Genomic DNA, 24,767 nt, shown 5'->3' with positions numbered 1-24,767 from the left:
GCTCGTTCGACTTAGCTGGGCAGTTATTCAGGGAAAATTTAATTAAGAATTTGAAACATCATGAACAATAAAGTGTCAGCGAGCAAGATCGACGAGCAAATATCAAGCTCTCGGATGCAGCCCGATTTACCCATGCAAATGAGGTTGACATTCTATGGCGGGCCACATCCCGGGGGAGCTTGAACCTCACGTATTATTGCCACTGGTGGTGCAACTTCAAATTTCGTATGTACTGGAAACACCTCTGCGCAGGAGAGATGCCTTGTTACATCTCTTCAGTTTTTTTTTCAAAAGCGTTAGTCATGCATTCCGCGCGACAATGAAGTCTCATGTCACAATACCATACGTCAAGCTAAGATATAGCATGACATTTGATGTTTCTCATTAGCTTGCACTGCGTCAGTTAATTGCATCTTCAACTGCACCTGCGTGTCCTTAAGCTCTTATTTTCTTTGTTATCCCAAACGATCCCTCGCTTCCCTCCTTCAGTTCATTTTCTGCTGAGCGCACAATAGGCGTCTGAAATGTGGGGTAAATCCTAACAGCATGATCGCACCATCTATGGACTACCGTGCCCATAGCCCTTGTCATTTCCCACTCTTCGCCCTCCTACTGTCTTCGCGCCTTTATAACACTCAATCACGTAATAATTTTATTACAGCAAAGCTGTCTATGGCTTGGATCTGGAATTTTGTGGCATCCTTGCGGAAAAAAAATCCTCTATTTCACATGGGATAACCGGTGATGTATTACAGTGAGAGATAGGGTGTAAAGAGAAAAGAAGCGTAGTCTGAGACTGCAGTGAACTAGGGGGTGCGGTGAAGTTAGGAAATTAACATCCGTAAGGTAAGGGCAGCTGGCACAAGCGAAGGGTAACTGAAATTGCTGTGAGATGCCATGGTCCTGCATTATGTGTAAATACGCCGTGATGATGATGATTATGGTAATAACGACTACTTTGTGCTGGTATTTGTGACATTGCACCAGTGAACTGTCAGAGTGTGTGTTCACGGTGTGTCTCGATAGTGTTTTACTTGCAGAACGGTGTTATTTATGTGTCCTGCTCTAGATATGGCTCTTTTATTTCAAAGCAGATACTTTTGCCAGCGTGCATACGACCACTGGCATGTTGCTTGGTTATGGACACCTTGAACTGCTACACGAGTCGAATTCATGCACCGTCGCGTGCCCAACAGTTTGCCTTAATCGGCGTATCTTCATTACGAGCAGATGGGTAACCTTACGTGTCCTAATCTACGTATGCAGCTTATTCCAACCTGTCGGATGGATTGAAGACCCTTCGCTTGTCGCTTTCATAAAGAACCCTTGTCATTTCCCCCTCTTCCGCCTTCTACTTTCTTTGCGCCTTTATAACCTCAAACACGTAATAATTTTATTACAGCAAAGCTGCCTATAGCTTGAATCCGGAATTTTATGGCGTTCGCGCGGAAAAAGAAAACTCTCTCCTAAAACGTGAGAAAGAGCCAAAAACAAAAGCAAACGCATATCGCCGCTCACGTCGGAGCTTGGTTTAAAGACCACCTGTGTCTAAAACGATGTGTGTCTGTGAATGTATGACGTAGTGAGTGACGTAGTGTGTACCTGATAAGGAAACCAAGGGGAAAGGTTGATGGCGCCCCTTGGCGCAACAGCGCGATCAAGCTCGTCGTCGTCGTCGTCTTCCACAGCTGGCTCCGTTGCCACTGATCATTCCAGCTTAGAATTAGAAAAGTTTTATTTCGTCGTCGTAAGGGGAGACCACGTTTACGGGGGTATGATCCATTGCTTAAGGGGGTATGTCTGTCCTACGTGACGGGAAGATTTAATAACAGAAGTGATGCGCGAATATGCGTACTTATAGGACAATATGTTCGTACCTTTGTTCAAAGTTCAGTGTCACCTCTGTGTCGTGTGCTAAACAGCTTCGCTGGTCATCCATCTCTGCGCAGGAGAGATGCCTTGTTACATCTCTTGGTTTTTTTTTTTTCAAAAGCATTAGTCACGCATTGCGCGTGACTTTTTATTTGCATTACCGTGTGTCAAGTGCATTTTTTAGGGACAATGACAATTCACCAATGCGGTATGACAATTATGTTTACTTCAATACCACATCCCCACTAGGAAATGAGATACTGCACATGTTTATTGACAAAATGCTGTGGATAATTTTGATACAGTAGTACTAAGCTCTGTAAGAGAAGTATGCGATCATAATTGCATTTTTATGGCGGCATACTGGAAGCATGATTGGTAAACACAGTGCAGCTATTAATTAATGCAAAAGCTTATAGTGTAGAGAACATATAACCTTTATGGAGACAAGGTTCAATAGATTTTCGGTCACTAGAAGTGCTCGATCCTCCTGTCATGAATTTCCAGAGCAACAAGATGGTTGCTGCCTGAAAAAAATAATGGGGGGTACTGATATCATTAGGTTCACCTTTCATATTGTTCAGCTGCTTCCTTCGTGCAATTTTGGCACTGTCATCTTGATCTTTTGTACGCTACCCTTACGTTAAGTGCAAATGGCCTCCTCCATTAGCATTTCTTTCTATAGTGGCTGAATATTTACTCATGTGTGTAAGCATTAAATTTATTCTGCTGTGGAGCCTACCTCGGAGCGTCTAATAGTTGGTTTTTTCTGATGTGTAGCCATGTGTATAGTCACTGGTATAGGCTGATTTTCGCTCTCCAAAGGGAACTTTTCGGAGAATTGTGGGCTCTTTGGAAACAGTGAGAAAAGAGTCCTGGTTTTATCAACGTTTTCGAGCACAGCTGGGAGCTTTCCGGTAGTTATCTGCATCTTAATATTCGTATGTCAATAAATGTCGGGCAGCAGAAGTGTAGCACTGTTCACTGCTAAGAATGGCTGACGCACATTCCTAAGATTATAAGATACAATCGCCCCTTCTGCATTAGGCATGATAAGGGACATTTCATGATTAGAACCTGGAACATTGTTTCTTGTGTGGTGCGTGGGCAGGAGGGTGAAAGAGGGGAAGGAAAAATAAGGGCAAGTCGGAGTTGAGGGACGTGAGCATAACGTTACGGTATAACGGGATTTTTTTTATAAAAAGCGCTGAAGTTAAAATGTTCAATAGCATCATTCTTCACTGTCAAACACAGCGCCGTATGCATACCCGTATTCATTTTTTTAAATTGCCTTGGTGTCAATAGTAGGCTTGCCCGATTTTTTTTTATTCTTGAAACTTGTGGTAAAACGTGTTTTACAGGTAACTCCTCCGAAGAATTCAAGCAGGCTATGCTTCTATAATTTGTTTATCATGAATTTATGTAGAATATATTTCACATACACGCCGTGGGTGCATAGTGGCTACGGTGTTGGTCGCGGGATCAAATCCCCGCCACTGCGGCTGCATTTCGAAGGGGGCGAAATGCGAAAAAACCCGTGTACTTAGAGTTAGGTGCGGCTTTAAGGAAACCCAGGTGGTCCGAATTATTCGGGAGTCTCACACTACGGCGAGCCTCATAATCGGATCGTGTTTTTCTGTTTATTTCGCAGAACGACGAAATTGCTAGAAAAAAATATGCAAAGGATGATTTTTTCGGAAATTCTTACAATGCTCTTCCGATGCTGGCTGAACTGCCGTATACAATTTCGGCTTACCAAGGCAAATATAGCGCTGCATTTTTCCGTAGTGTTGATTTTCCTTGGTGTCCGAATTTCTTTATAGCTGCGTGCTCCACTTGGCTGACTGACAAATTTTTCCCTTGCCTGAATCCTGCGCACAGATGGACCCACATCGTTGCTTCGTTGCCGTGCATGTCGGTGGAAGCGCCCAGTGTCCACCCATTGTGGGAATCAGTCGCGTGCAGCGCCGTTACCGACTCGTCAGCGGTGGTCATTCCCATCGCTGTATCCTTTGGGACACTGACGGTTAGTATCTACTACATTGATAATGGAAAGAAAAATAATAGGCTTAAGGTGAAGCTTTAGCTCGGACGCAACTCTAATGTCACCTATTCAAATGCAAGTAAAATGGAGAAACGTTTAGCTTAGATAAATCTTGGTACCTACTGCGGGAAGCGGAATTTGAATTTAGAACTTTTTTTAATATTGCCGAAAATTGGTAAGTATGAAGAAAATAGATCTCGATTTTCCGTAAACTGGATCCGTGAGAGCATCTAAAGCTGACAAATTTGCTCTGATAATTTACAGCTTACAGCGGTTTGTTAGAGTTATGCTCCAATTAGTAATATATTTCACATGGATGCATAAAATTTCGAGGACGCTTAAGCGTCGCGTGGAACGCGATAGCATTCAAAGATCCCTGACTGCTTCTCACGCTTCCCGGCAACTGCAGCTTGTACAACCGTAATGTTTACCGGGAAACAGTGGCGGCGAGCGCTGTGCACGAAGGCGAGCTTTCTGGTAGAAACGCGCGGCCTCTTGCGTGGGCCGATCCCGGAGGATGTGCAAAACCGCGCCAAATTAATTGCATCCTTTCCGGGTTTCTGTTATTGTTTCCCTGAATATTTCATCCTGAAAACATTTAACATAAAATGCACGCGCTGTCGGCGTTTTTTTTTTTTTCATAAAATTTGTTTGGGGGTTGTCACTCTCAAAATTCCGAGGCATAACTTTGTCAATAATGTAAGACACGGTATGAGCAACTTCTGTGATAGAACGGTCTGGCAATATAACTCGCATATACACCACGCAAATAAAATTAAAAACGCTATAGCGTTATGGGGACCCGTTCGCATCGCAACGCGCGGCTGTAGGTCTGGTAGAAATGCTGGAAAAGGGGTTTGTGTTGAGTTTCCTCGCAGCAGAATTAGGTTTTCTCGTACATTCAAATGACAATCCGACGCCGATTGGTACGGCGAATCCGACGCCGAATGGTAAAGTCGCACTTTACCTTTTTCCTCACGGATTAAATTATGAGAAATTCAATTTTCTTTCGAGCACTAGTTCAGTAGGACCTCCACCTGGTGGTGCAAAACCTTGCACCAGGTGGAGGGCCTGCGCGGTCAGGGTGGTTGGGGATTTTCTCCGCCACGCATCGCACGCCGGTTCCCGACGCCAAATTTTCTGCTACACGGAGCCCTGAACGCTATCGCGTTAATAAATAACTTTGTCTACTTACGAAGCGATAGGTCAGTTGCCCTATCGTTTTTCATTGCCGAGATATAGATTTGTAAACTTGACAGCTTCGTTTTTTAAGCACTATGCAGTTTTCAACAATATTTCTAAACATTTCAAGGACTGAAATTACAAATTCGCCTCAACATTAACAAGTACTGAATGTTGGGCGTTTTCGTATTCCATACTCAAGAGACAATGGCCCGAAGGAACAGGGACGATATAGAAAACACCGAGTGCAAACTAGCAACAGTGTATGCTACTTAATTGTCCAACTAAATAATTAGTCCAACTAAATAATTAGTAGTATGCCAACTTGCTAGATTGTGCTTCGATATGCTTTGCACAATATTCCGCTAAATACTGTGTACAGGTTTTTGACCTCATAATGTTGCGACGGCCTCTGTCCATCCGCAGTGGCAATCAGTCGCGTGCAGCAAGGTTCACGCCCTCATCGGGAACGCAGTTGTCACAACCTGCCTGCTGTCACGAGGGGTGCGTAGGCTATCGCTGCGTTTAGCATGGATCGTGACATTTCAACATTGGTCTTTCAAAAATTGTCTATTCTCGATTCGAGACGATCTTTGCGTGCTGACAGTGTAGTTTTTATGCATGGTCTTCGAATCGCACAGAAGCGTTCCAGGCTGAAACTCTGCCCTGATAATAAGTCATGGTGCTCTACCCGTCATTAATCAGAATCATTATCATGTTTTATAGAGCTATCAAGTGTAATACATAAATGACGATACAGAAGGGAGCCCAGAGCACAACGCTGTAAGGTTACCTCCTGTCAGGTAGTAGGAAAAACCAAATTGAACTGAATTGATTGAAGAAGTTTAAGTGACAGTCCTCGAAAACCTCGCAAGAAATAGGAAACAATAATAGATTTAATACTGAATCGTACTACATAATTTTGATGAAGGAAAAAAGAATACAAAAACTCGGCAAGAAAGTTTAAAAATGTGAGTAACTACTGCGATGTACGATATCACGATGTGCAATCGAGCAGGTATATTTTGGGTGAGAAAAAAATCAATGTGCTATATCTAAAAAAGAACTATTAAAAACTAGAACACTTCCGGTTTAGAAATAGGTAGTGACAAGGACGGTTTAAGTCGGGAGATAATTCCAACATGATATGCTTGAAAAAAGTTTGCGATAACTAATTCGTAATAAAGGTAAAAGTGAATTACAATATCAAGGAAATATTTTCGTGTTATTGTTAACAAGCTCAACTCCACTGAATACGTTGCATTGTATGAGGTCATTAAGTGATTCATACAAGTTTACAAATTGTTAATATGTGGCAATCATGAAGTAGCTGAGAAGAGCTGGTGTCAGACTAGAAACGTTGGTTGGAGGCCAGCCTTGTTTAGTTAAAGGTTAAAGGGACACTAAAAAAAGTACTAAGTTCAGCTGTATTAGTGAATTACCTTTCTGCAAACAAACAAGAGCCACTCTTACTTTAAGATAAAGCATGATAAACAAGGAAGTCGCAAAATACGAAACAGGGGTGGTGACGCTCCCTTGAAGTTTCCGCACAACTTGCCATGACGTCAGTGAATTTGACAGCGTCTGCTAGTGTCCGGTTAATTGTTTATTGGTCAATACTGACGGCAGCGATTTAAAAAAAAAGTCAAGGAATGTATGTTTTACGTGACTCTTAATGCGCCGCAAAAAAAGCCCAGGTGCAGTAAAATACTTCGGAAGTCGTGGAATGACGCTGACGTATTGGCGCTGGTTTTTCTGCGGCGAATAGCAAACAGCTATTCCCAGCTACTGTTTTATTATTAGGCTATTAAGTGCTAGTTATGAATTATTAGCCCACTTCATTAATGTCCCTTTAAGTATTTTATACCGTTAACTAGAATACCTTTAGAGAGCACAGATGTCTTCCCTGGTATGCTGCTCGTGAGTCACGATTTACGTGTTTTAATGCAGAAGTAACTGTTAGCATGAAAGCTTCGACTGTGAGAATAAGACTATCGGGTCGTTACGCTGCGAATAAACCTGATCCATCCGCATATAAATAACGTACGTAAAACAGTACAAGCATAGAAAGGGCATAAGGTATGAATGAAATAAAATAATCTCACCAAGTGTCGGCGCATCGACGCTGTCATTGCTATGACGCTGGTATAGCTGTCGCTACTTTGTCGCTGTACTTGAGTTCAACTTAATGTTGAGGCAGCCGGTGAAGAAGTACTAATGGTGTCATGGCTCCATCGGTGGCGTTATGAAACTTGTATTGAAACGTGTGTATGGCCGGAAGAGTAAATAAACAACGGGGTTGCTTCACTGACAAGGCATGCGTTGAACGTGTGTTGCAATGTGTGCGTATGATCTCACCTACAAAGTGATGGGTTTGTGAGACATTTTTTATTGCGATAGCAATTATATGGACACTCAAAAGCAGATTTCTGCCGTCGGCGTCGCCGTGAGGTTCGTATGACGTCAATGAAGATGAAATCGTCGCCGCGCGCCGAACGCTGGATGTGCGAGTGAAAGGCGCGAGGGGCGCGCGCTTTCACGGGGAGTGAACTCACGGCGGAGTTCTGCGCCGTGCTCGCTTAAGGGCTGCAGAAGTAGGCGTCTCTTTCCTCCTTTACAATCACCATATATGTAGAGCAAACGCGCCTTCTTCGACGCGCGAGAGGCCGTGGGGGAGGAGGGGGGAGGAGGAGGGAAGGGAGGCGACGTTTAGCTGCGGCACCAAGTGCCTATTTATATCAGAGGCTCCGGCAACAGTCACCAACGCCGCACGCATTTTGAGCGAACGCGGGCAAAACGCCGACGGCGTCGACAACAGTTGTGCGTGTTGCCAGTGCTGCTGCATGTCCAAGTTTATGCACCTGATAAAGCTATTATCATTACTCCGTATAGCTCTCTACAAATTTGCTATCGCAATTGATGCTTCGCCTTTCAGGTGAAACTGCGACAACAAGGTAAAGTCCTGAGTGGGCAACCAGCGATTCACTTAATTTCGGAGTCACTTTAGCAGAACGTTGTGTCGTATCCAAACTTTTCCTAAATGAATGCTGCCATGACATTTCTTGTTCTTGGTCAATACTGACGGACAGCGATTGCAAAAAAAAAAAAGTCAAGGAATGCATGTTTTACGTGACTCTTAATGCGCCAGTAAAGTTTGCCAGAAACGCTCCCGCTTTATAGCGTGTCTGCATAACAAAATGGCAATAGCCGCCTTTACACGATTGTGGCAGAATAACGAAGGTGCAGTACCTCTAAACCCTAGAAAATGTACTGACACGCGTCAAAGCACGCGCAATGATTTATTATATTAGCTGTTATGCAAAAAACGTTGGTTTCTGATTCCAACGAGATGACTCTGTAATGACGTAGTAACACAGAAAGTGGTGAGGTTACCGGTTTATTCGACGTCTTGGCACTCATTCCAGTTGGCTCAGATACCTCCTATGCTGTCGCTCGTTGACACCAGATGTGCCTGCATAGCAGACGAATGAGTGACCATGGGCACGTCTTCACGTTCAGGAAGGTCGGGTTCCGCCGCTTGCCTCGTACGTTTGCGTTGAACTTCATGGTACCGAACCTCAGGTTCTGCTGCTCGACGTTCACGAACCAACGCGGCTTCCCGTTCTCGAAGGTCGGGTTCCGCCGCTCGCTTCGTATGTTTACGTTGAACTCACTGCTCCCACGTGACTACGTTGTGTGCCATTAGGCAACGATGTAGTCATCTCCTGAGAAACAAAACGAAAACTTGCTCTTAAAAGCTATTCTATTAAATTATTTATGGCGCTCTGAGGCTTGTCATCTTTTTTTCTAAGGTTTTGAGGTATAAGAATTTTTCGAGCATTACAAATAGTCTAAATCATAATTTCAGTGCTCCGTGAACATGCACTTTCACACAATGTCAAGCAGGTTATTCTAGATTGCATCCCAGCCATTTGCTGAGAAAGGAACAGAACACTTTCATGGTGCTCAAGAGTTCCGATATTCTTAGCTGTATATGAGTGGATGTGTATGTATGTATGTAGAGAGCGAACTCCGTGTCTTCTAAACATGGAAAGCTTTATGAAGGTGCAGTACTTCCCATTTAACGGTAGCACTACGTTGTATTAAAAGGCAAACTTTGAGGCGGCTGCCGCTAAAAACTGCTGATGTTCATTTACGGATCTAGCATACGGAATGGCGAGTTCTCTAGTACTTGTGTGAACTCATGCTTGTGTATGTGAATGCCCTAGCTTGCAATAGTGTAGGCCATTGGTGTACGCGAATGTGCTAGTATTTATTCAAGTTCACACAAACTCGCGCAGCGTCCATCACTCCCCTAGTGGCTGAACACTGATACGCGCAATTCGTCCAAATGAATGAACAGCTTCCAAATCTACCTGTAATTTTCACGGCATGAAACACACCTGCATGGTGTGAAAAGGCCGCACACTTACACGTCGTTTTTTGCGCAGATTAATCCACCTACGGAGATGGACACAGCACTCGGCTGTGGCAATCGGTTCGCGTGCGCCGTGGTCACGTGGTCACTCAGTGGGGTTTCTGCATCCCGGTTGTCACCACCATTGAACGGAGGAGCATCGTTTGTGAGGTGATGAGACTTTCAAGGTCACTGAAACATGGTCACTGAAACATGGCAAACATGGTATAAAGCGGGTGCCGTCTCTTACGTGAAAATGGACACACTGCAATACCGCATTGGTCAAGCAGTGCACTGACCAGGACAACGTGGAGAGACATAAGAATAGACGATACTCGTGAATTCTTGTCTCTCGACTACGTCGAGGTCGGTGCGCTGCTTCACTAATCCGGTATGATGACTTACACCAACTCGCCGAACTTTCCACATTACTGAACTACAATGCAAATTTAACCAGCGAAAATAATTGCTGACTCTAGACACATACTACACAGGACCAGCGCTGTATCTATGTGTTGATGTATGTATGTGTGTTTGTATATATGTGCTTGTTTTATAGATGTGTTCTTGCGTCCTCGTTTATTTAAATTCGCAGTATGTCGCGCCACCTGCCCCAAATTAATGTACTCTTCTGTGAAAATCAAGTTTTGTGCCTCTTAGCATGCAGTCTTTCTAGGCTTAGCAACGTTAAATCAAACAACCTATCTAAAATTACGGCAAGCAGTGTTTGCATCTTTCCTAAGCGTGAGATGAGAGTATAAGCGATCACTAATTTTGCCATTATTTTTGATGGTGACCGAGAACAAAAAACACTTGTGCATAAGGATTGCAGCCGTCAGCTTGAACAATTGCCGCGTTTACATGAATGCGACAACTGGCGCAGCACATCGCATCAGATCAACTTTCTAGCGCATCGCATCCATGTATACGGGGCAAATGCGCTAGAAAAGCACGTCACATTGCACCAGGCAGAAGTGGATTGAGAGGAGTAAGTCGACTTCGCATCGCATTAGGAATTACGGGATCGGAATTTGCTGCGGATCTGCTGCGCTCGCCGAACGGCGAACTGGCTTGAGCCGGTGTAGCACCGGAAGCACTGCTTTTCCTTGCATGTGCGACACCGTATGCCGCCACCATCGCACCAGGGGTAGTGTGCTACTTGTAAACTCTGGTGCATCGCATTACACCCGGTGTGCTAGGAAATGCGATGCGCTACTGTTGCATTCTGTCGAATTCGTGTAAAGGCGGCTATTGCCATTTTGTTATGCAGACACGCTATAATGCGGGAGCTTTTCTGGCACACTTTACCGGACCCCAGTAAACTCCGCGGATGCAACGTCGCGGCAGCGGGTACCGGTAACGGTCATCGTAAGACCTATCTATATCTCACCTGTAAGGTACTGCTGCATGGTGCTGCCATGCTTTGGGGCGGTGCATGAGCCTATTTATGAGCTGCATATGATACTGTTGCATAGTTTCGCTCAGGTTTCATAAAATTGTTGGTCTAAATTGAAACATGTTTGTACTTACCATGGATGGTTTATGTAAAAAAAAAGGCTTAGCGAGCACCTTGCATTCTTGTTTGTTCGTAGAAAAAAAGGCCTCGAAAACCTCTATAATTCCCGAAAAGAGCTGCTGCGAGCTCTCTCGAATTTCCAAGTTACCGTATTGCGCATACCATTCCACAGACAGAGAAGGACCAAGTGTGTCCGCAGTGACAACCGCAGTGACAATAAGTGTCGTGCGCGGAGTCGCCTTCTCTGCTCACTAAGACGCCGCAGGCATCGGCCCGTTCTCCGCGGTCCAGGAGTGAGTATAATGTCGAGCATCGATTGTGATGTTGCCGCACTTATGTCATTCGAAAAGAAGGGAATGGCCACCACTGCGGCGGTATTGTTAAGGGCCGACGGTTTTTCTAACGTGACGAATACTAATCACGTAAACACGCTGCATGCAAACAGGAATTATGTGCGTAGAATCAGTTACGTTTGCTTAAGTATCCACAAGTTCACTCAGTATCTTGTTTGCCGAATAAGCATGAAATTACAGGAAATGGTGAAGTTGGAGAATATGCTGGCTACACTAGCTGTATTGTCAGACCTTCTAAGATTATAGCTGACTGTATATTCGATCAATGAATCGCCTTCATAGATCTAATCGCAGACATGGCTACGTCATTTTGGCTACAGTTATTATGCAAGCAATAATATTAGCATGTTGTGATGTGTTCTTTAGCGTGATAATGCAATTGACTTATCGAAATCTTGATCGTTAAATCACTTTTCAGAATTTTAGAAATGCCAATGTGAACTTTCCGTGCTAGCTGCTCGTGCAAATAATACCACGAGATTGAAGCTAACGCTCGGGTTTACGTATAATTCCCGACATTTTTAATTGTGTAATCATCTGAAAATAAAAACAAATTTTGAGACTTCACATAAAAATTGAGTGCGGCTGACGAATGTGGTGATTTCGTTAAGAAACTTTAATTAGATTTGCTACACCAGTAATCTTTCTCGCTAAGTAAATAAAAATTAAGACGTTGCATTTTCGCAAAATACGGCTCTCTTGAATTATGGACAACCTTAAAATCACATTTGCAGTCTGCCTCATCATTCTTTGCTGGTCAGATATTCAGTGAAAAAAATTGCGTCTTATTGCGACTAGTGGTAAAACTTATGATTTTGAATCTACTGGAAATACCTCTGTGCAGGAGAGCTGCCTCGCTTCCTCCTATCGATTGCAGTTTTTTTTTTTTTCAAAAACGTTAGGCATGTGTTGCGCTCGAGAATGAAATCCGGTGCCATATCCCGGCCACGGCTGCCACATTTTGAGGGGGGCGAAATGCGAAAACACCCGTGTACTTAGATTTAGGTGCACGTTAAAGAACCCCAAGATGACCACTTTATTCCGGAGTACGCCACTCCGGATGCCTCATCAGATCATGGTTTCGGGACGTAAATTTTAGCAATGTTTTGTGCGTGAGAATTAAGTCCCATGCCTTGATAAAATACGTCAAGTGAATATAGCATGGAATTTGATGTATGTCATTACTTTGCACTATGTCAGTTAATTGCATCGTCAGAAAACCAAAGTTTTCTATGCTATTCAAAACGTTTTTTTTGCGTCCCCTCCTCCTTTACATGTTCTGCTGAGCGCACAATACGCGTCTCAAATATGTGGAAAATTCTAATGCCACGATCATACCACCCATGTAGTAAGGTGTTTTCATGCGTATGAATCACTAGTGCTTCTATGCGTTTATTAATGTTCTTGCAGTACAAAGAAATTTCGAAAAGCAAGGACAATGTCTATGGAAACACTAGCAGTGCTCATATTTTCGATCAGCTTTGAACGGCCATACTTTAGGCTTAGCAAGGCAGCTGCACAGTGCTCGATTTCTCAGTAGTGCTCAAGGTGTGAAACTTTGTGGCATTCTTTGTGATAAGCTTTGTAGTGTAAATACCATGCAGCTTCATGCTACACTTGGGGTGGATGCCAATCTTTCCCTTTTGTTTGCTGAATTATTTGTTCACAGGCGGCGCACCTGAGGGACACTGACGTTGCTGCCTTTGTACGGATTGTATACGTCGGTGCAAGCGGACGGCGTTCACCCGCTGTGGCAGTCAGTTCACCCGCTGCGAAGTTCCGCCGTCATTTGCTTGGAAGGTTGCAGTCAACGGCGCATCCCTGGTGATGCTGAGGTTAGCACACTGAGCACAGTACGTGTAATTATAGGCTTGAGAAGAAGCTTTATTTAGTTCGGGCCCAACTGCGATGCCACCTAGTCAAATACATGTAATTTGATTTTCGCCAATTTTTATTAAAAAATTGATTACCTAAATCGAAAATTCGCAACCAACAGTCATTAGATTTTAGCTTTTTCTTTTGAATGCAACAAATATCGTGAAACTTGGAGGCCCCGAGCTCAAGCTTCCTCTTAACATTAGGAGAAAATCATCAGTTTGCATTTGAGAGGCAAACTGTTTGATCGTTTTTAGGTCCATTAACTTGCAGATGCACGTCCTATACCGCTAAACACAGTGGCTGTTTCCGCCAACAAACTTAATAGCCAGCCTAACCGTGACTGTGTAGCAACATAGCAGTGCGCATACAGCTTCGAACCGAATTTAAACTTTCGCATTGCAGTGTACGACCGTGTTTCCTTACGTCCCCTAAAACCATGATTACTAATCGGTGCCTACTTCAGTATACAAGGCTAAATGCCTTGCTATTCAGCTGCGAATACCGCTCATTGTATACCATCATCCGTTTAGATGGAGAAATGTTAAACGAACATCAAAAAACGTGTGGACACTTCTGTGAGATTGCATTTCCAGCGTGAACGCCTGTGATATACCGAGATTAAAGCAGGTCATGTGGCTGTACTCGCTGAATTCTAAAGAACTCTTTCTTTGCAGGAATTCGCTGTGTGGTTTTGGATGTCAAAACTACAACATCGTGTTCCATTCGTGAACTTTGAGGGTAAGACAGCAGCCTTTTGATGTTAATTTTCCTTTCGCCGATATGGAATTCACGTGCGGAAAGTGATCACGTCTACGTACATTGTGTTGAACCTCGTGTCTCTCATTCCAATTTATTAATAAATTAAGGTTATATTGCAACATTTTAAGCTAGAAGCACTACAGTGAAAAGCAGAAGCCTGCAAACTCCGGCGATTTTTCGATGTCAGCGGATGTCAATGAATATCGCTGCAAACGTTCCTCTACATACTTCTATTATTATGTGTTCTAGTATTCTTCAAAAAAATTTCAGGTTTCAGAGTTGCTCATATTTTTTCCCTAATGAATTTTGTTAATTCTCTCATTATTTTCTCTCATAACTATACGTTATGACGTAAAAGACTGCATACGCAGAGCACATGCTGGCAATGAATGGCAGATGACAGCGTTAAAGAGCCGGCGATCGTGGGGTAGTGTTTGGCAGTAGCAGTTTCTGTGTACGGGCAAGTGATGGATGTCACGTGGAATTGTGTTGGCTACAGGAATTTCAGTCCTCGCCACCCGCACACATAGTTTGAGGCGATGTAGACACGCTCAGCCGACGTTAGGCTGATCAGCTGCCGAGTTAATGCGTCTACTAACCAGCGGATCTCTGACGTTCCTTAAGATAATTAAGCCATTAAGATGAAGAAAATTGCTTTTATAGTGCAGGTTTGACCATACAGTATTTGAAAAAGAACTGGTAATCATTTCGTACCGTGCACAAAACAAAATAAATGGGGGCAGCATCACACTACGAAGAGTGTGCTAACAGCAAAGCTGTTGATCCCACGTAGCTTTATCTCGGATCGGCTAAGTAGCAGGCCCAGATCGTTTTGTCGACGCTTCTGTCCGCACACACGCTTTTGCTCGATAACGCAAGCTCGTAACTCCGAATATTCTGCCAGTCGCCGACGTTTCGCCGCCGCTTCACCGGCGCGATAGTCGGGGTTGGTCTGAAGTCGTCTCTTCCGCTTTCGAGTAGCGGCACGACGGTTTTCGCGCCGTGCTTCCTCGTTTTCGGGAGTAACGGACTTCTTCGGTCGCCTCGTTCTCACGGCGATGTAGTCGGCGCGGAGACGTCGGGCATTCTGTCGCCGCAGCGGCGTCGCGGCTACGCGGGAGCTCGGCGTGATGACGTCATGGCAAAGCGATGGCGCGCGCGATGACGTTACGGCTTAGCTCCACCTACGCAGCTGTTTCCGAGGCTTGGCGTTGCTAGGCGACGCAGTGACGTCATCGCTCGGCGAGGTTTTCCTGTGCACAACACGAGGTCGCGGGATCGAATCCCGGCCACGGCGACCGCATTTCGATGGGGGCGAAATGCGAAAACACCCGTGTACTTAGATTTAGGTGCACGTTAAAGAACCATAGGTGGTCCAAATTTCCGGAGTCCCCCACTACGGCGTGCCACATAATCAGATCGTGGTTTCGGCACGTAAAACCCCATAATTTTTGTCAATCCCCGGACTAACCACCGGCTTCGCTGTTAAAAGCGAGAAGCTTCGCTGTTAAAAGCGAGCAGCGATGGCTCGCGTGTGCGTTTGTGTGTGTGTGCGCGTGCGTGGGCGCGTGCGTGTGTTCGCTAAATTCTAGTATTCTAAGATGGCGCATGAACTACTTTAATCTGCAAAAGTTACAACTCGTCTGGTAATGTCTGCACTACACTGCATTCCATTCTACTAACATTCCACTATAAATGCGTATGAACCACATTCATTCGCTAACCTGTCCTAACGAAGCCTGGTTCAAGATTTTTCAGCCCTGCTGCCCTCACTCACCCACAGTGCGCATACCATACTATGTCTTGTATATGACGTGCACGTTCTGTTCCGAACTAAACGAGAGCTACCTTTGATCATGTCGCAGTGTGCTAGCTCTTGTTATGGCCAGTCGAATGTGAACGGCTATTCATGGCCATTTAATTTATCATAATCGTATCTGTCGCTGCTTGACAGCCCCGAAGAGTCGAGGGCCTGCTCTTCACCGCTTTCGTTCTCTGCGCTGGCAGGAGTGGCATGCCTTGCGCGCCTTTCCCGCTGGTGTGCCGCTCGCGACGTCACAAGATGTTTTCGGTTTCGACTTTGTTTTCGCACTTTTTTTAATTGGCGGAACAATTTTAGAATCCAACGTCTCACAGGGAGGCCTCGGGATACTGAGAATGTCATTAGCTTGACGAGGTCAAAGATGCTGGAGTTCCCAATAATGACCAGTACAAGAACGCCCGTAAGTGTGATCATAATTAAACATTAGCCTTCCAAGTGGTGGCTGATAAGAAGCCATGCTTCATGCTTCTGCAGAAAGGCAACCAGAAGCGTATTTTGCTGTAGAGAGAGAGAGTGAAAAGGGAAAGGCAGGGAGGTTAACCAGGCTGAGCCCGGTAGGCTACCCTGTTTTGCAGGTGAAACTTTCGCTGAATACTTAGTACAGGCCGCTGACTTGAACTTAGTATTGATCTTTTGCGCAGAATATGCATCAGCGGAGGATTTGTGGCAGCTTCGGGACACCTTCGTGGCAACGTAGCCATAGCTGTGGTAAGAACTCCCTGTGTGGCATTCTTCATCCTGGGCTTACGCTGTCGTTTGCATATTCAAATGACGTGCTGCTTTATCATAATGTTCATTAGGGAGCACAAGTCCCGAACTCCAGAATTCTTAGTAGCAACGTGGTGCTTATTCAGGTGTCATCAACCGTATTTGCAGGAGACTTTCACTAGAAGCCCCTGCTTATAGTCAAGCGAAGGTAAAATTTGGCTGTAACAAATGCCTCGCTATTAGTGTGATTATTAGTATTATTAGTATGGTTATTAGCGTTATATTATTTGTATGGTATAGTATTAGTACTAGTTTGAAACTAATCGAATGAACTAGTCGAATGATGAACGGTTCTGCAAACCCATAGTCAGCTTCAATAAACGCCGCAGGGACTGTGAAATCGATAGATAATCAGTAATCACAACGGTGTGTCTATTGGAAGGAAGGCAGTGCAACCTTAATCCGAAAAGCATCACCCCGTCTCTCTTCGTCTGACATTTTCGAGCGGTTTGCTGTTTGCGTTAAGCCAGTTCACCCACATAAACGCTGACATGTTTGTGTGGACTCTACAGCACCCGAAGTGGACATGCTGGATCCTAGCGGTCGCGCACTCGTCGCTGGTTCCCTGCTGTCACCACTGGTTAGTGGTCTACTACAGTGTACGTCGATTTGCACGTTGCGACACCCCTATTTTACGGGGAGTTCTCATCCAGACACTGTCTAGCGTGTCGACGGGGATTTTAACTGAGGAATTAGAACCGCGTAGATGTTGTTCTGGTCGGAACTCTGGCATAATTGCCAATGTATTGGCGTTTATTAAAAAAACTGTGGCTCCAATCCACGCTGTGAAGGTGGTTGGACAGCGAAGCTGTAAACGACACCCACAATGATTACCCATTGTGACGTCACTTGGAATTCACACAAGAGTGACTCTACAAAGAGTGAAACCATGTACTTAACCACACCCTTTATTACTTCATAACGACTCTCTATTCACGCTGTTCTTCTGGCGTCTTTACTTAATGTACTTAACCACACCCTTTATTACTTCACAACGAATTTATATTCACGCTGTTCTTCTGGCGTGTTTATTTTCCGCGGGACCAATCTCTTGTCATTGCGTTTGCACTACACTAGTATTAGTAGCACATGGCGTATGAACCATATTATTCCATGAACCTTACATAACTCCTGTCGTGTTCTTGTTCTACTTGCGGTACACTTGTATGCAATGAGAGCATAACAGAGACATTAATCCGCTAAACTAATGGCTTAGTGTTTGCTATATACTACTATTTTAAGATGGCAAATACACTACTTTATTCTGTAAAAGTTACAGCTCGTTTTGTACTGTTTGCACTACACCACATTCAATTCTACTGACCTTCCATTACAAGTGCATGTTAACCACACTAATTCGCACGAACCGATCCTAACGAAGTTAGCTTGTTTTCTGTCATCCTGTTCACCTCTAATGTCAAGTGCAACAAAATTTGGGACCGTGTAAGAAGCCTGGCTGACTTCCGAGCAACACTACCAGGTGTACGCATCGTCTGCTTTTGTGCTGTTAAAGGATTTAAACAAATTTAAGAGTGCTGCGGCTTTGCAAAGACTGGTTTCGCAGCAGTAGGCCTTTAAGCTAGTAATTGAATATTGTTTATGAACCACTTTAATCTACTGTCCAGGTGGAGTTGACCTTTTGTATTGTTAAAAGAACCAATGCCAACCTAATTAGCCTGAACGTAGCAGTGGCAGGTGAAAGAGACCGTTACGATTGGAAAGCTTAAATTGTAGAATTTGTCAGGCGGCACAATTGAAAATGTAGCCTGATTTATGAAGCAAGTGCATATTCTAGATCGTGGAATTTCCAGGTACTTATCTTGGAAGTGTTCAATCCTGCATAATAAAGTTGACAGCACAGCATTTAGATTCTTCTGATGTAACGCTGCGCTCGAAATGTAATCGAAAACTTCCCATAATTGGATGTTTCCAGTGGCTTAGTGACTGTCACAGTTTAGCTTGATGTTTCTGGAGATCTCGTTACTATTTAACATTGACATATATTTGTCGTCTTCCATGGCGTAGAAAGGAATACCTACTTAGTGAAATTGTTCTGTCGCAAATTTTTTTTTCGAAATTACTGTACACGTATTTTGGTTTGTAATTTGGAGGTGTTCACATGGAAGTGACTAGATGCACATGTAACCAGTTCTCGCAGTACAACAGCCTAGCAGCTGCAAATTTCCCTCTAGTATTCTTGGCATTAAACAGTCCTAATATTGTGCACAGTCTGCGCTAATCAACGTTCATTATACTTGGCCGTATTTGTGCAGGTGAAAACACCAGTGGAAGCGCACTTGGATACCCTGCGGGAGTCAGTCACGTGTGTCGCCGTCATGTATTCGTCAGCGTCGCAGTCGTCGTTGCAGCCACCTTTGGTAAGTAAATATTGCATGAGTTACACGAATGTCGACTGTGACGCACAGATCTTACATGCTGACAGTCTTACTAATGTTGCCACTGCGAACAAGAGGAATAGGTTAAGAAAAAAACTGGCGTCACAAATGTTGGCGAGGAAGTGTGCTTATTTGGGGAGTCCGTAACTGTGTTGTTTTGCAGAATACAGCGTTACCGCAAACGTAAAGCTGAGTATGTGTAGGGCCACAGCATGGCACTACATACTCAACTGTTTCTATTTACGTTTGCGACAAACAAATTTTCTGAATGTGCGCAGTATGTCTGTTGGCACATTTATCAAGTTCATATCAGGGCAGTTCAGTTCGCGAAACAAGGCTGGTTATTGCTCGAGAATATGATACGAGTTATCATCTTGCAGCGCAAAGGTACACGCACTGAGTGACCGCTGTTGTTTGTTTTTAGCGCTGTTTGTGCGAGTCTAGACATATAAAATTTAGCACTAGCTTCTTTTACGAATTAGATGCAATCACCTAAGTTTCAACCACGCTTTTGGGTGTGAAAACATGAAGCAAAGGTGATAACTTCGTTATCGCTACGGCGTTGGTTTGTGCTTTCATATTGACTGCCATGGTGACATCCCCTGTCAGCCTTCTTATTGGCTTTGGTGTTTCTGCCGGCGATGTGTAAGGGACGTGTTAAAAAAAGCGTCAGCAGGAACGCGAAAAAGTGAGTCCTTAGTGCGTCATTCATACTTTTCTTTTCGCTCTAGAGGAAAGGAAAGGTCGCTCGTTTGTGTTCTAATATAAGAGCAATCGCTACACCATCCTAACCTCGTTTTAGAGCACCGGCGTTGTTCCGTGCCGTAAACAAGCGAATGAGCGAAGGACAAAAAGAGCGAACAAGGATAGCCACGGGAGATGAAAGGTGCGAGGAGGAAAGCGGAGAGGAAGGTGCAGCTGAACTATGAGACGAAAGCGGAGGAGAGGGTATGGCGATGGCGTGAGAAGAAAAGCGTAGTGCGGTGACACAATGGCCAGAATAGTGCGCGTCCTCTCTTGCGTGGTGTACAGGTCGTCCACACAAACGCTCACGTGTTTGTGGCACTGTGTTGTCGCACAGACTATACAGGCAACCGCCTAATGCAGCCACTAAGCATACTACTATATCCATCGCTGGAGACTTTACAAGGAAAATGGTCCATTGTTGAAGTTACCTATAATATATGTATATATATATAACATATATATATATATGTTATAACATATAACATATACATGTACATACACATGTTATATATATATACATATATATATAATATGTACTGAGTTTTGCATCAACAGGAGCGTTCTGAGAACACCTTCGCAGAGTTTTACAAAATTCGCTGAACGAAAACACGCCCGTAAGATAGCGTGAAAAATTATATTCCTACGCAGTCTCTGTACTCTGTACCAGCATTCTCACAGGTTCAGCGGAATGCAGTGCTTGAACGTTGATGTCAGTGCTGTAGTGTTTACACTCTGTTTCTTCATCGCAGCGCGGCCTACTGCGGCATCCAGCGTCGCTATGGACGCTTTCATTTCTTGTAGCCGACGACAGAAGCATTGACAAAGGCGGAGATGACTCCAGAGAAACCGACCGAGGAGATCAATGCCCATTGTGAGAACATTGCGGGAACGTTGTTTAAGTCATGCACGCCTAACGCATACTTCACTAATTATGCCTTTAGGGTCGTACAGTTTGCTTTAGCTTTGTCATCTTCAAAGTTTCAAAAGATGACTGTTGAAGATACTGTTAACTGTACTGTAAAGTACACATACTGTAAAGTATGTGTCCAAAATCGTTTGCACGGTGAGGGTGCCACGGAAAAGCACAGGAGCCCGTCTGCTTCACTAAAACTGTTAATGAACTATCGTAGGCTGTGTTCTGCCGCGCGTCGGCAGCACAACTTCCTGAGGCTCGTAGCAATGAAAGTTCAAAGCTCGCGCTATCTGCTCCTGCGAGCTGAATAGTGGCCCAAAGGGAGATGGCACGTTTACTCCTGCATAACGCATTTACCAGCTCTATTTGACGTTTCGTAGAAACGCTATGCAAGTTTTGCAGGGTGCGTGTTCAGTGGGAACCGCACATGCCTTGGCCATTTAATCCAAGCCTAACAATCCATTTCAGCGTCGTGTTTGTTGGCATAATTATGATTAAGCCGCCAGAAAATCAAGACCGTTTTGTGCTATACAATGCATTGCGAATGTTTTATATAAGTGTTATATAAGTGTTTGCACATGGGCGGACCAGCTAAAGATGATTGGAACTGGCGCTCATTTTATGGGGCGGTCGGGAAGGAATCGAGCTGGTTAGATTAGTATCCGCTCATCGAGCCGCTTCCGGCGGTGGCGCCGAGATCTGGAGCATTATTCTTGACATTGTCTAATTCCGACATGTTGTCGAAATTGGTAATGGCGGCATTTTGAGTCAAGTCGGAGGCTTACGGCAGCCTCCGAGTGGCTCAAAATGCCACCATTACAAGATTCAACTACATGGTGGAGTTTGACAGTGTCCAGAGTAATATTACTGGCTTGTCGAGACCTCGGCGCTTCGACATGTCGCCTCCCTCAGCGTCGACGCCGACCGGCGCCGAGTGACGCCGGTTGACGAAGCGCACCAGAATACGCTGGTGAAAACACTGCATGTGGGGATCGGCCTTCATGTGTTTCTTTACTTTGCGGTACAACAAAATTTCAATAACGTACGTCACGTTAACGTATACCGCAATAATATGTCACGTTAACGTACGAATCCACACGGGCTTTTGATGCCGGTTGGGTAGAGATCTATAAAAATCCCTGCAGCGCTCATCATTACGATGCTGAATGAACAGCCGTATACCCTCGGCGCACCAATGCAGCCATATAACTGGAGTTTAGCTGTGGTGTTAATGGTATGTGAAATGTTACAGTATTCTGTGCGCCAGTGACCTCAATGTTACCGTGTTTGCGCAGATGGTGCAGTTGTCGTCGAGTCTTACTTATTCTGCTGTGACAATCGGTGGTGTGCTACATGCCACATGAACGTGACATCTCCTCATCAGCGACAACATCACGAAAGGCCCTCATGGGTGAGTATACGTATATAATACGCCGAGCAGTGCTGTCTTGGTTCACTTAAGACTGTACGTAACGTTATATGCCGACAATGTACGAACGTGAAGGCTCACAACTATGCCTGCAGAATCAGTGGCTGGCAATTTGGGCCATTCTTTAAAAAAACATGTCCTAAACCTAATGTATTTTGAATCTCCACCTCTTATTCCATGAGGAGCGACTTCCGTCGCAAACTGTTCCAATCATGAAATGTGTCGTATTTGGAAGATAAGTGTCTTAGATTTAAAATGCCCCTCACCACTTTCGGGCATTAGACTGGCAGTGCAGTGACGATGAACTGACGGTTTTTTGTGAAGCATGAAACTGAAAGAAAGAAAGTAAGTTTAAAAGAAATACCCCTGCACGTTTCCACAGAAATGACTGAGCCGATGTCGTCACGAACTGTGGCACTTCTACATCTGGGACATTAATTTAAAAACTGTTAAATCTAACGCACATCTTTGAAGCTGTGTGAAGTGAAGCTTTCGTTAAACGGTTAAGCAAATGCTAGAAATTTTTCTATTACATTCCTGCGTATTTGGCGCAAAGAAAGCGGGCGCAGACGCATCTCTTCCTGTCGAAATACGAGTCGAATACGAATAGAAAGTATCGAATCACATATGGAATAGCCACGCAGAGTCAAACAAGCATTCCAATAATGAAGGGCTACTGTATGGCTAGCTTTCCAAAAACTCTAAATGGCAGGCTGCAAATGGCCGACTGCAATGACAGTATGCAAATGAACTACAATCAAAAATCACAAGCTGCCATGTAGGCTTTCACCGCGTAACTGGAAACAAAGCATGCATTGACGTTGGCACAAGAGAAGCAAACGCGCGATTGTGGCCTAATTGTTACGCAATTAAGCATAGCAAAGGTAGAAAGGTTACTTTTTATTTAATCTGTCATTTGTTTTATGAATGAGTAATTCTGTAGAAAACGAAGCCCGCGTTGTTTGGAAAATAGTAAAATGGTAGCACTCATCATTGTGTCAGTATTGGGCAAGTTAGCAGCAGCATTGTGACAGCCACCATGAGTTCGCAAAGAAAGCCTCGTTTAAAATTTCTTACGCTATACTTTCGTAAAAAACACATTCTAGACAATCCTGATGCTATTCTTGGCCAACAGCAAGTCACTTAAGAACAATCAACGTCGCAAGTTCTTCGTGTATACGGCACCTGCAGCGCAGGAAAATCCGAAAATATGCGCATGCTTGTGATCTTTCCATGCAACATTTGCAACAAGTGCAATTTTCACGCAACATTTGCAACAATGCAACTTCTACGCAACATTTGCAACAATGCAACTTCTACGCAACATTTGAAACAATGCAACTTCCATGCAACATTTGAAACAATGCAACTTCCATGCAACATTTGAAACAGTGCAACTTCCACGCAACATTTGCAACAGTGCAACTTCCACGCAACATTTGCAACAAGTGCAACTTCCACGCAACATTTGCAACAAGTGCAACTTCCACGCAACATTTGCAACAAGTGCAACTTCCACGCAACATTTGCAACAAGTGCAACTTGTACGCAATTTTCCACGCAACAAGTGCAACATTTCTACTGAGATGTTGCACTTGGTGAACTTGTTTGGGACAATTTGAAGAAAAGTGTTCGAGTAAATCAGTGGCAAGAACATTCATCGAAGGTAGTCCCGACGCTAAGGGACATTCGTTCCGCACTTGTATAATTAGTGAGAGGAACGTCCTTGCACATACGTTCCACTTTGTAGAACACTTAGCTGAACACTTGTACGAAGTACGCAAGAAGAGGGACAGGTATTTCAGAAGTGAAAATGGGCATCGGTATTACTCATTTTGATAAACATAGCACAGGCACCACTTGAAAAGGGCTCATGACATTATCCAAAACTAAAAGGAGAAAGGTAACTGTATGGTTTTTTTTCTTGAACCATAGTCTGAGGTGAATAAACGTTTTCCCTTGATTATTTTTCCCAAGAAATATGAACGATATTCGGGACATCGCGTATAATATTTCGCGTGTGAATGTTATCGACCGTTTCTCGTAGTCGGAATTATCTCTTAGGATGTATACGCAGGCATAATCCTTAGTTTTTTGCCTACGATGCAGGACAACCAACTTCCAGGGCGTGACTCCGATGCACGGGGAGGCCGCTGCAGCAGTCAGTCCAACAAGGTCTTCGGGCCACCCTCAAGGCGTAGTACACCAGGCTTCAACAAAGAATATCGATAGAGGAGAATCAATCAATCAATAAATGTTTTTATTGTTATACAAAACGCTTTTACAGATTCAGATATACAGGAGGTCCCATTGAGAAAAACGGAATTGGAACGGAATTGTTAGTGATTAACATAAAAGTTACAATGGCCGGTAGCTGGTACATACAAATGGCCGGGAGAGAAGCCTTCCTTTCCCGTCTCCCGACTCCCTTCCACCGCAGCAACCTGGCCCCTCAAATGCTTCCGAGGACCAAGAAGCACCCCAGGAGCCGCACAGGTACCCCGACTGCGGCGTGGCCACGCGGCCGTCTGTTTGGGGAGTCCCATCTGTTTTGGGAGTTCCAGCGCTACGCTAAGCAGCGGAACCGTCGCATGAGGGTGGCGCGAGTGTCATCTGGATGGTATTTATGCAAGTAACCTACCCTTACGTGCCACTGTGTGTATTGACCCTT

The 24,767-nt window shown here is 44.3% G+C and overlaps 1 protein-coding gene across 30 annotated transcripts in view; it reads left to right on the top strand.

The window, feature by feature from the left end:
• The window catches only part of LOC125945605 (uncharacterized), a 135,654-nt gene extending 111,316 nt beyond the window's left edge, over positions 1–24,338 (top strand). For 18 of the 30 annotated variants that reach the window (XR_007467053.1, XR_007467066.1, XR_007467062.1 and 15 more), the window contains 7 exons: positions 13,937–14,000; positions 16,485–16,551; positions 17,124–17,191; positions 18,885–18,989; positions 20,504–20,625; positions 21,963–22,078; positions 24,206–24,338. Coding sequence is in view for 4 of the 30 variants with exons in the window: in XM_049667695.1 (XP_049523652.1) it covers positions 3,754–3,898; positions 5,525–5,602; positions 9,550–9,686; positions 13,054–13,066 (373 nt within the window). In the remaining 26 variants the exon portion in view is untranslated. Of the gene's footprint in view, positions 1–3,753; positions 3,899–5,524; positions 5,603–9,549; positions 9,687–13,053; positions 13,147–13,936; positions 14,001–16,484; positions 16,552–17,123; positions 17,211–18,884; positions 18,990–20,503; positions 20,626–21,962; positions 22,079–24,205 lie in introns of those variants that run through there. The other 12 variants (XR_007467064.1, XR_007467063.1, XM_049667695.1 and 9 more) reach the window with 7 other exon arrangements.
• The last annotated feature ends 429 nt before the right edge of the window (positions 24,339–24,767 follow it).

This window comes from Dermacentor silvarum, chromosome 5 (genome assembly GCF_013339745.2).
Source record: "Dermacentor silvarum isolate Dsil-2018 chromosome 5, BIME_Dsil_1.4, whole genome shotgun sequence".
NCBI classification, from domain to species: Eukaryota; Metazoa; Arthropoda; class Arachnida; order Ixodida; family Ixodidae; genus Dermacentor; species Dermacentor silvarum.
Note: the sequence above shows the minus strand (reverse complement) of the source record. Positions and strands in the feature narration are given on the sequence as shown.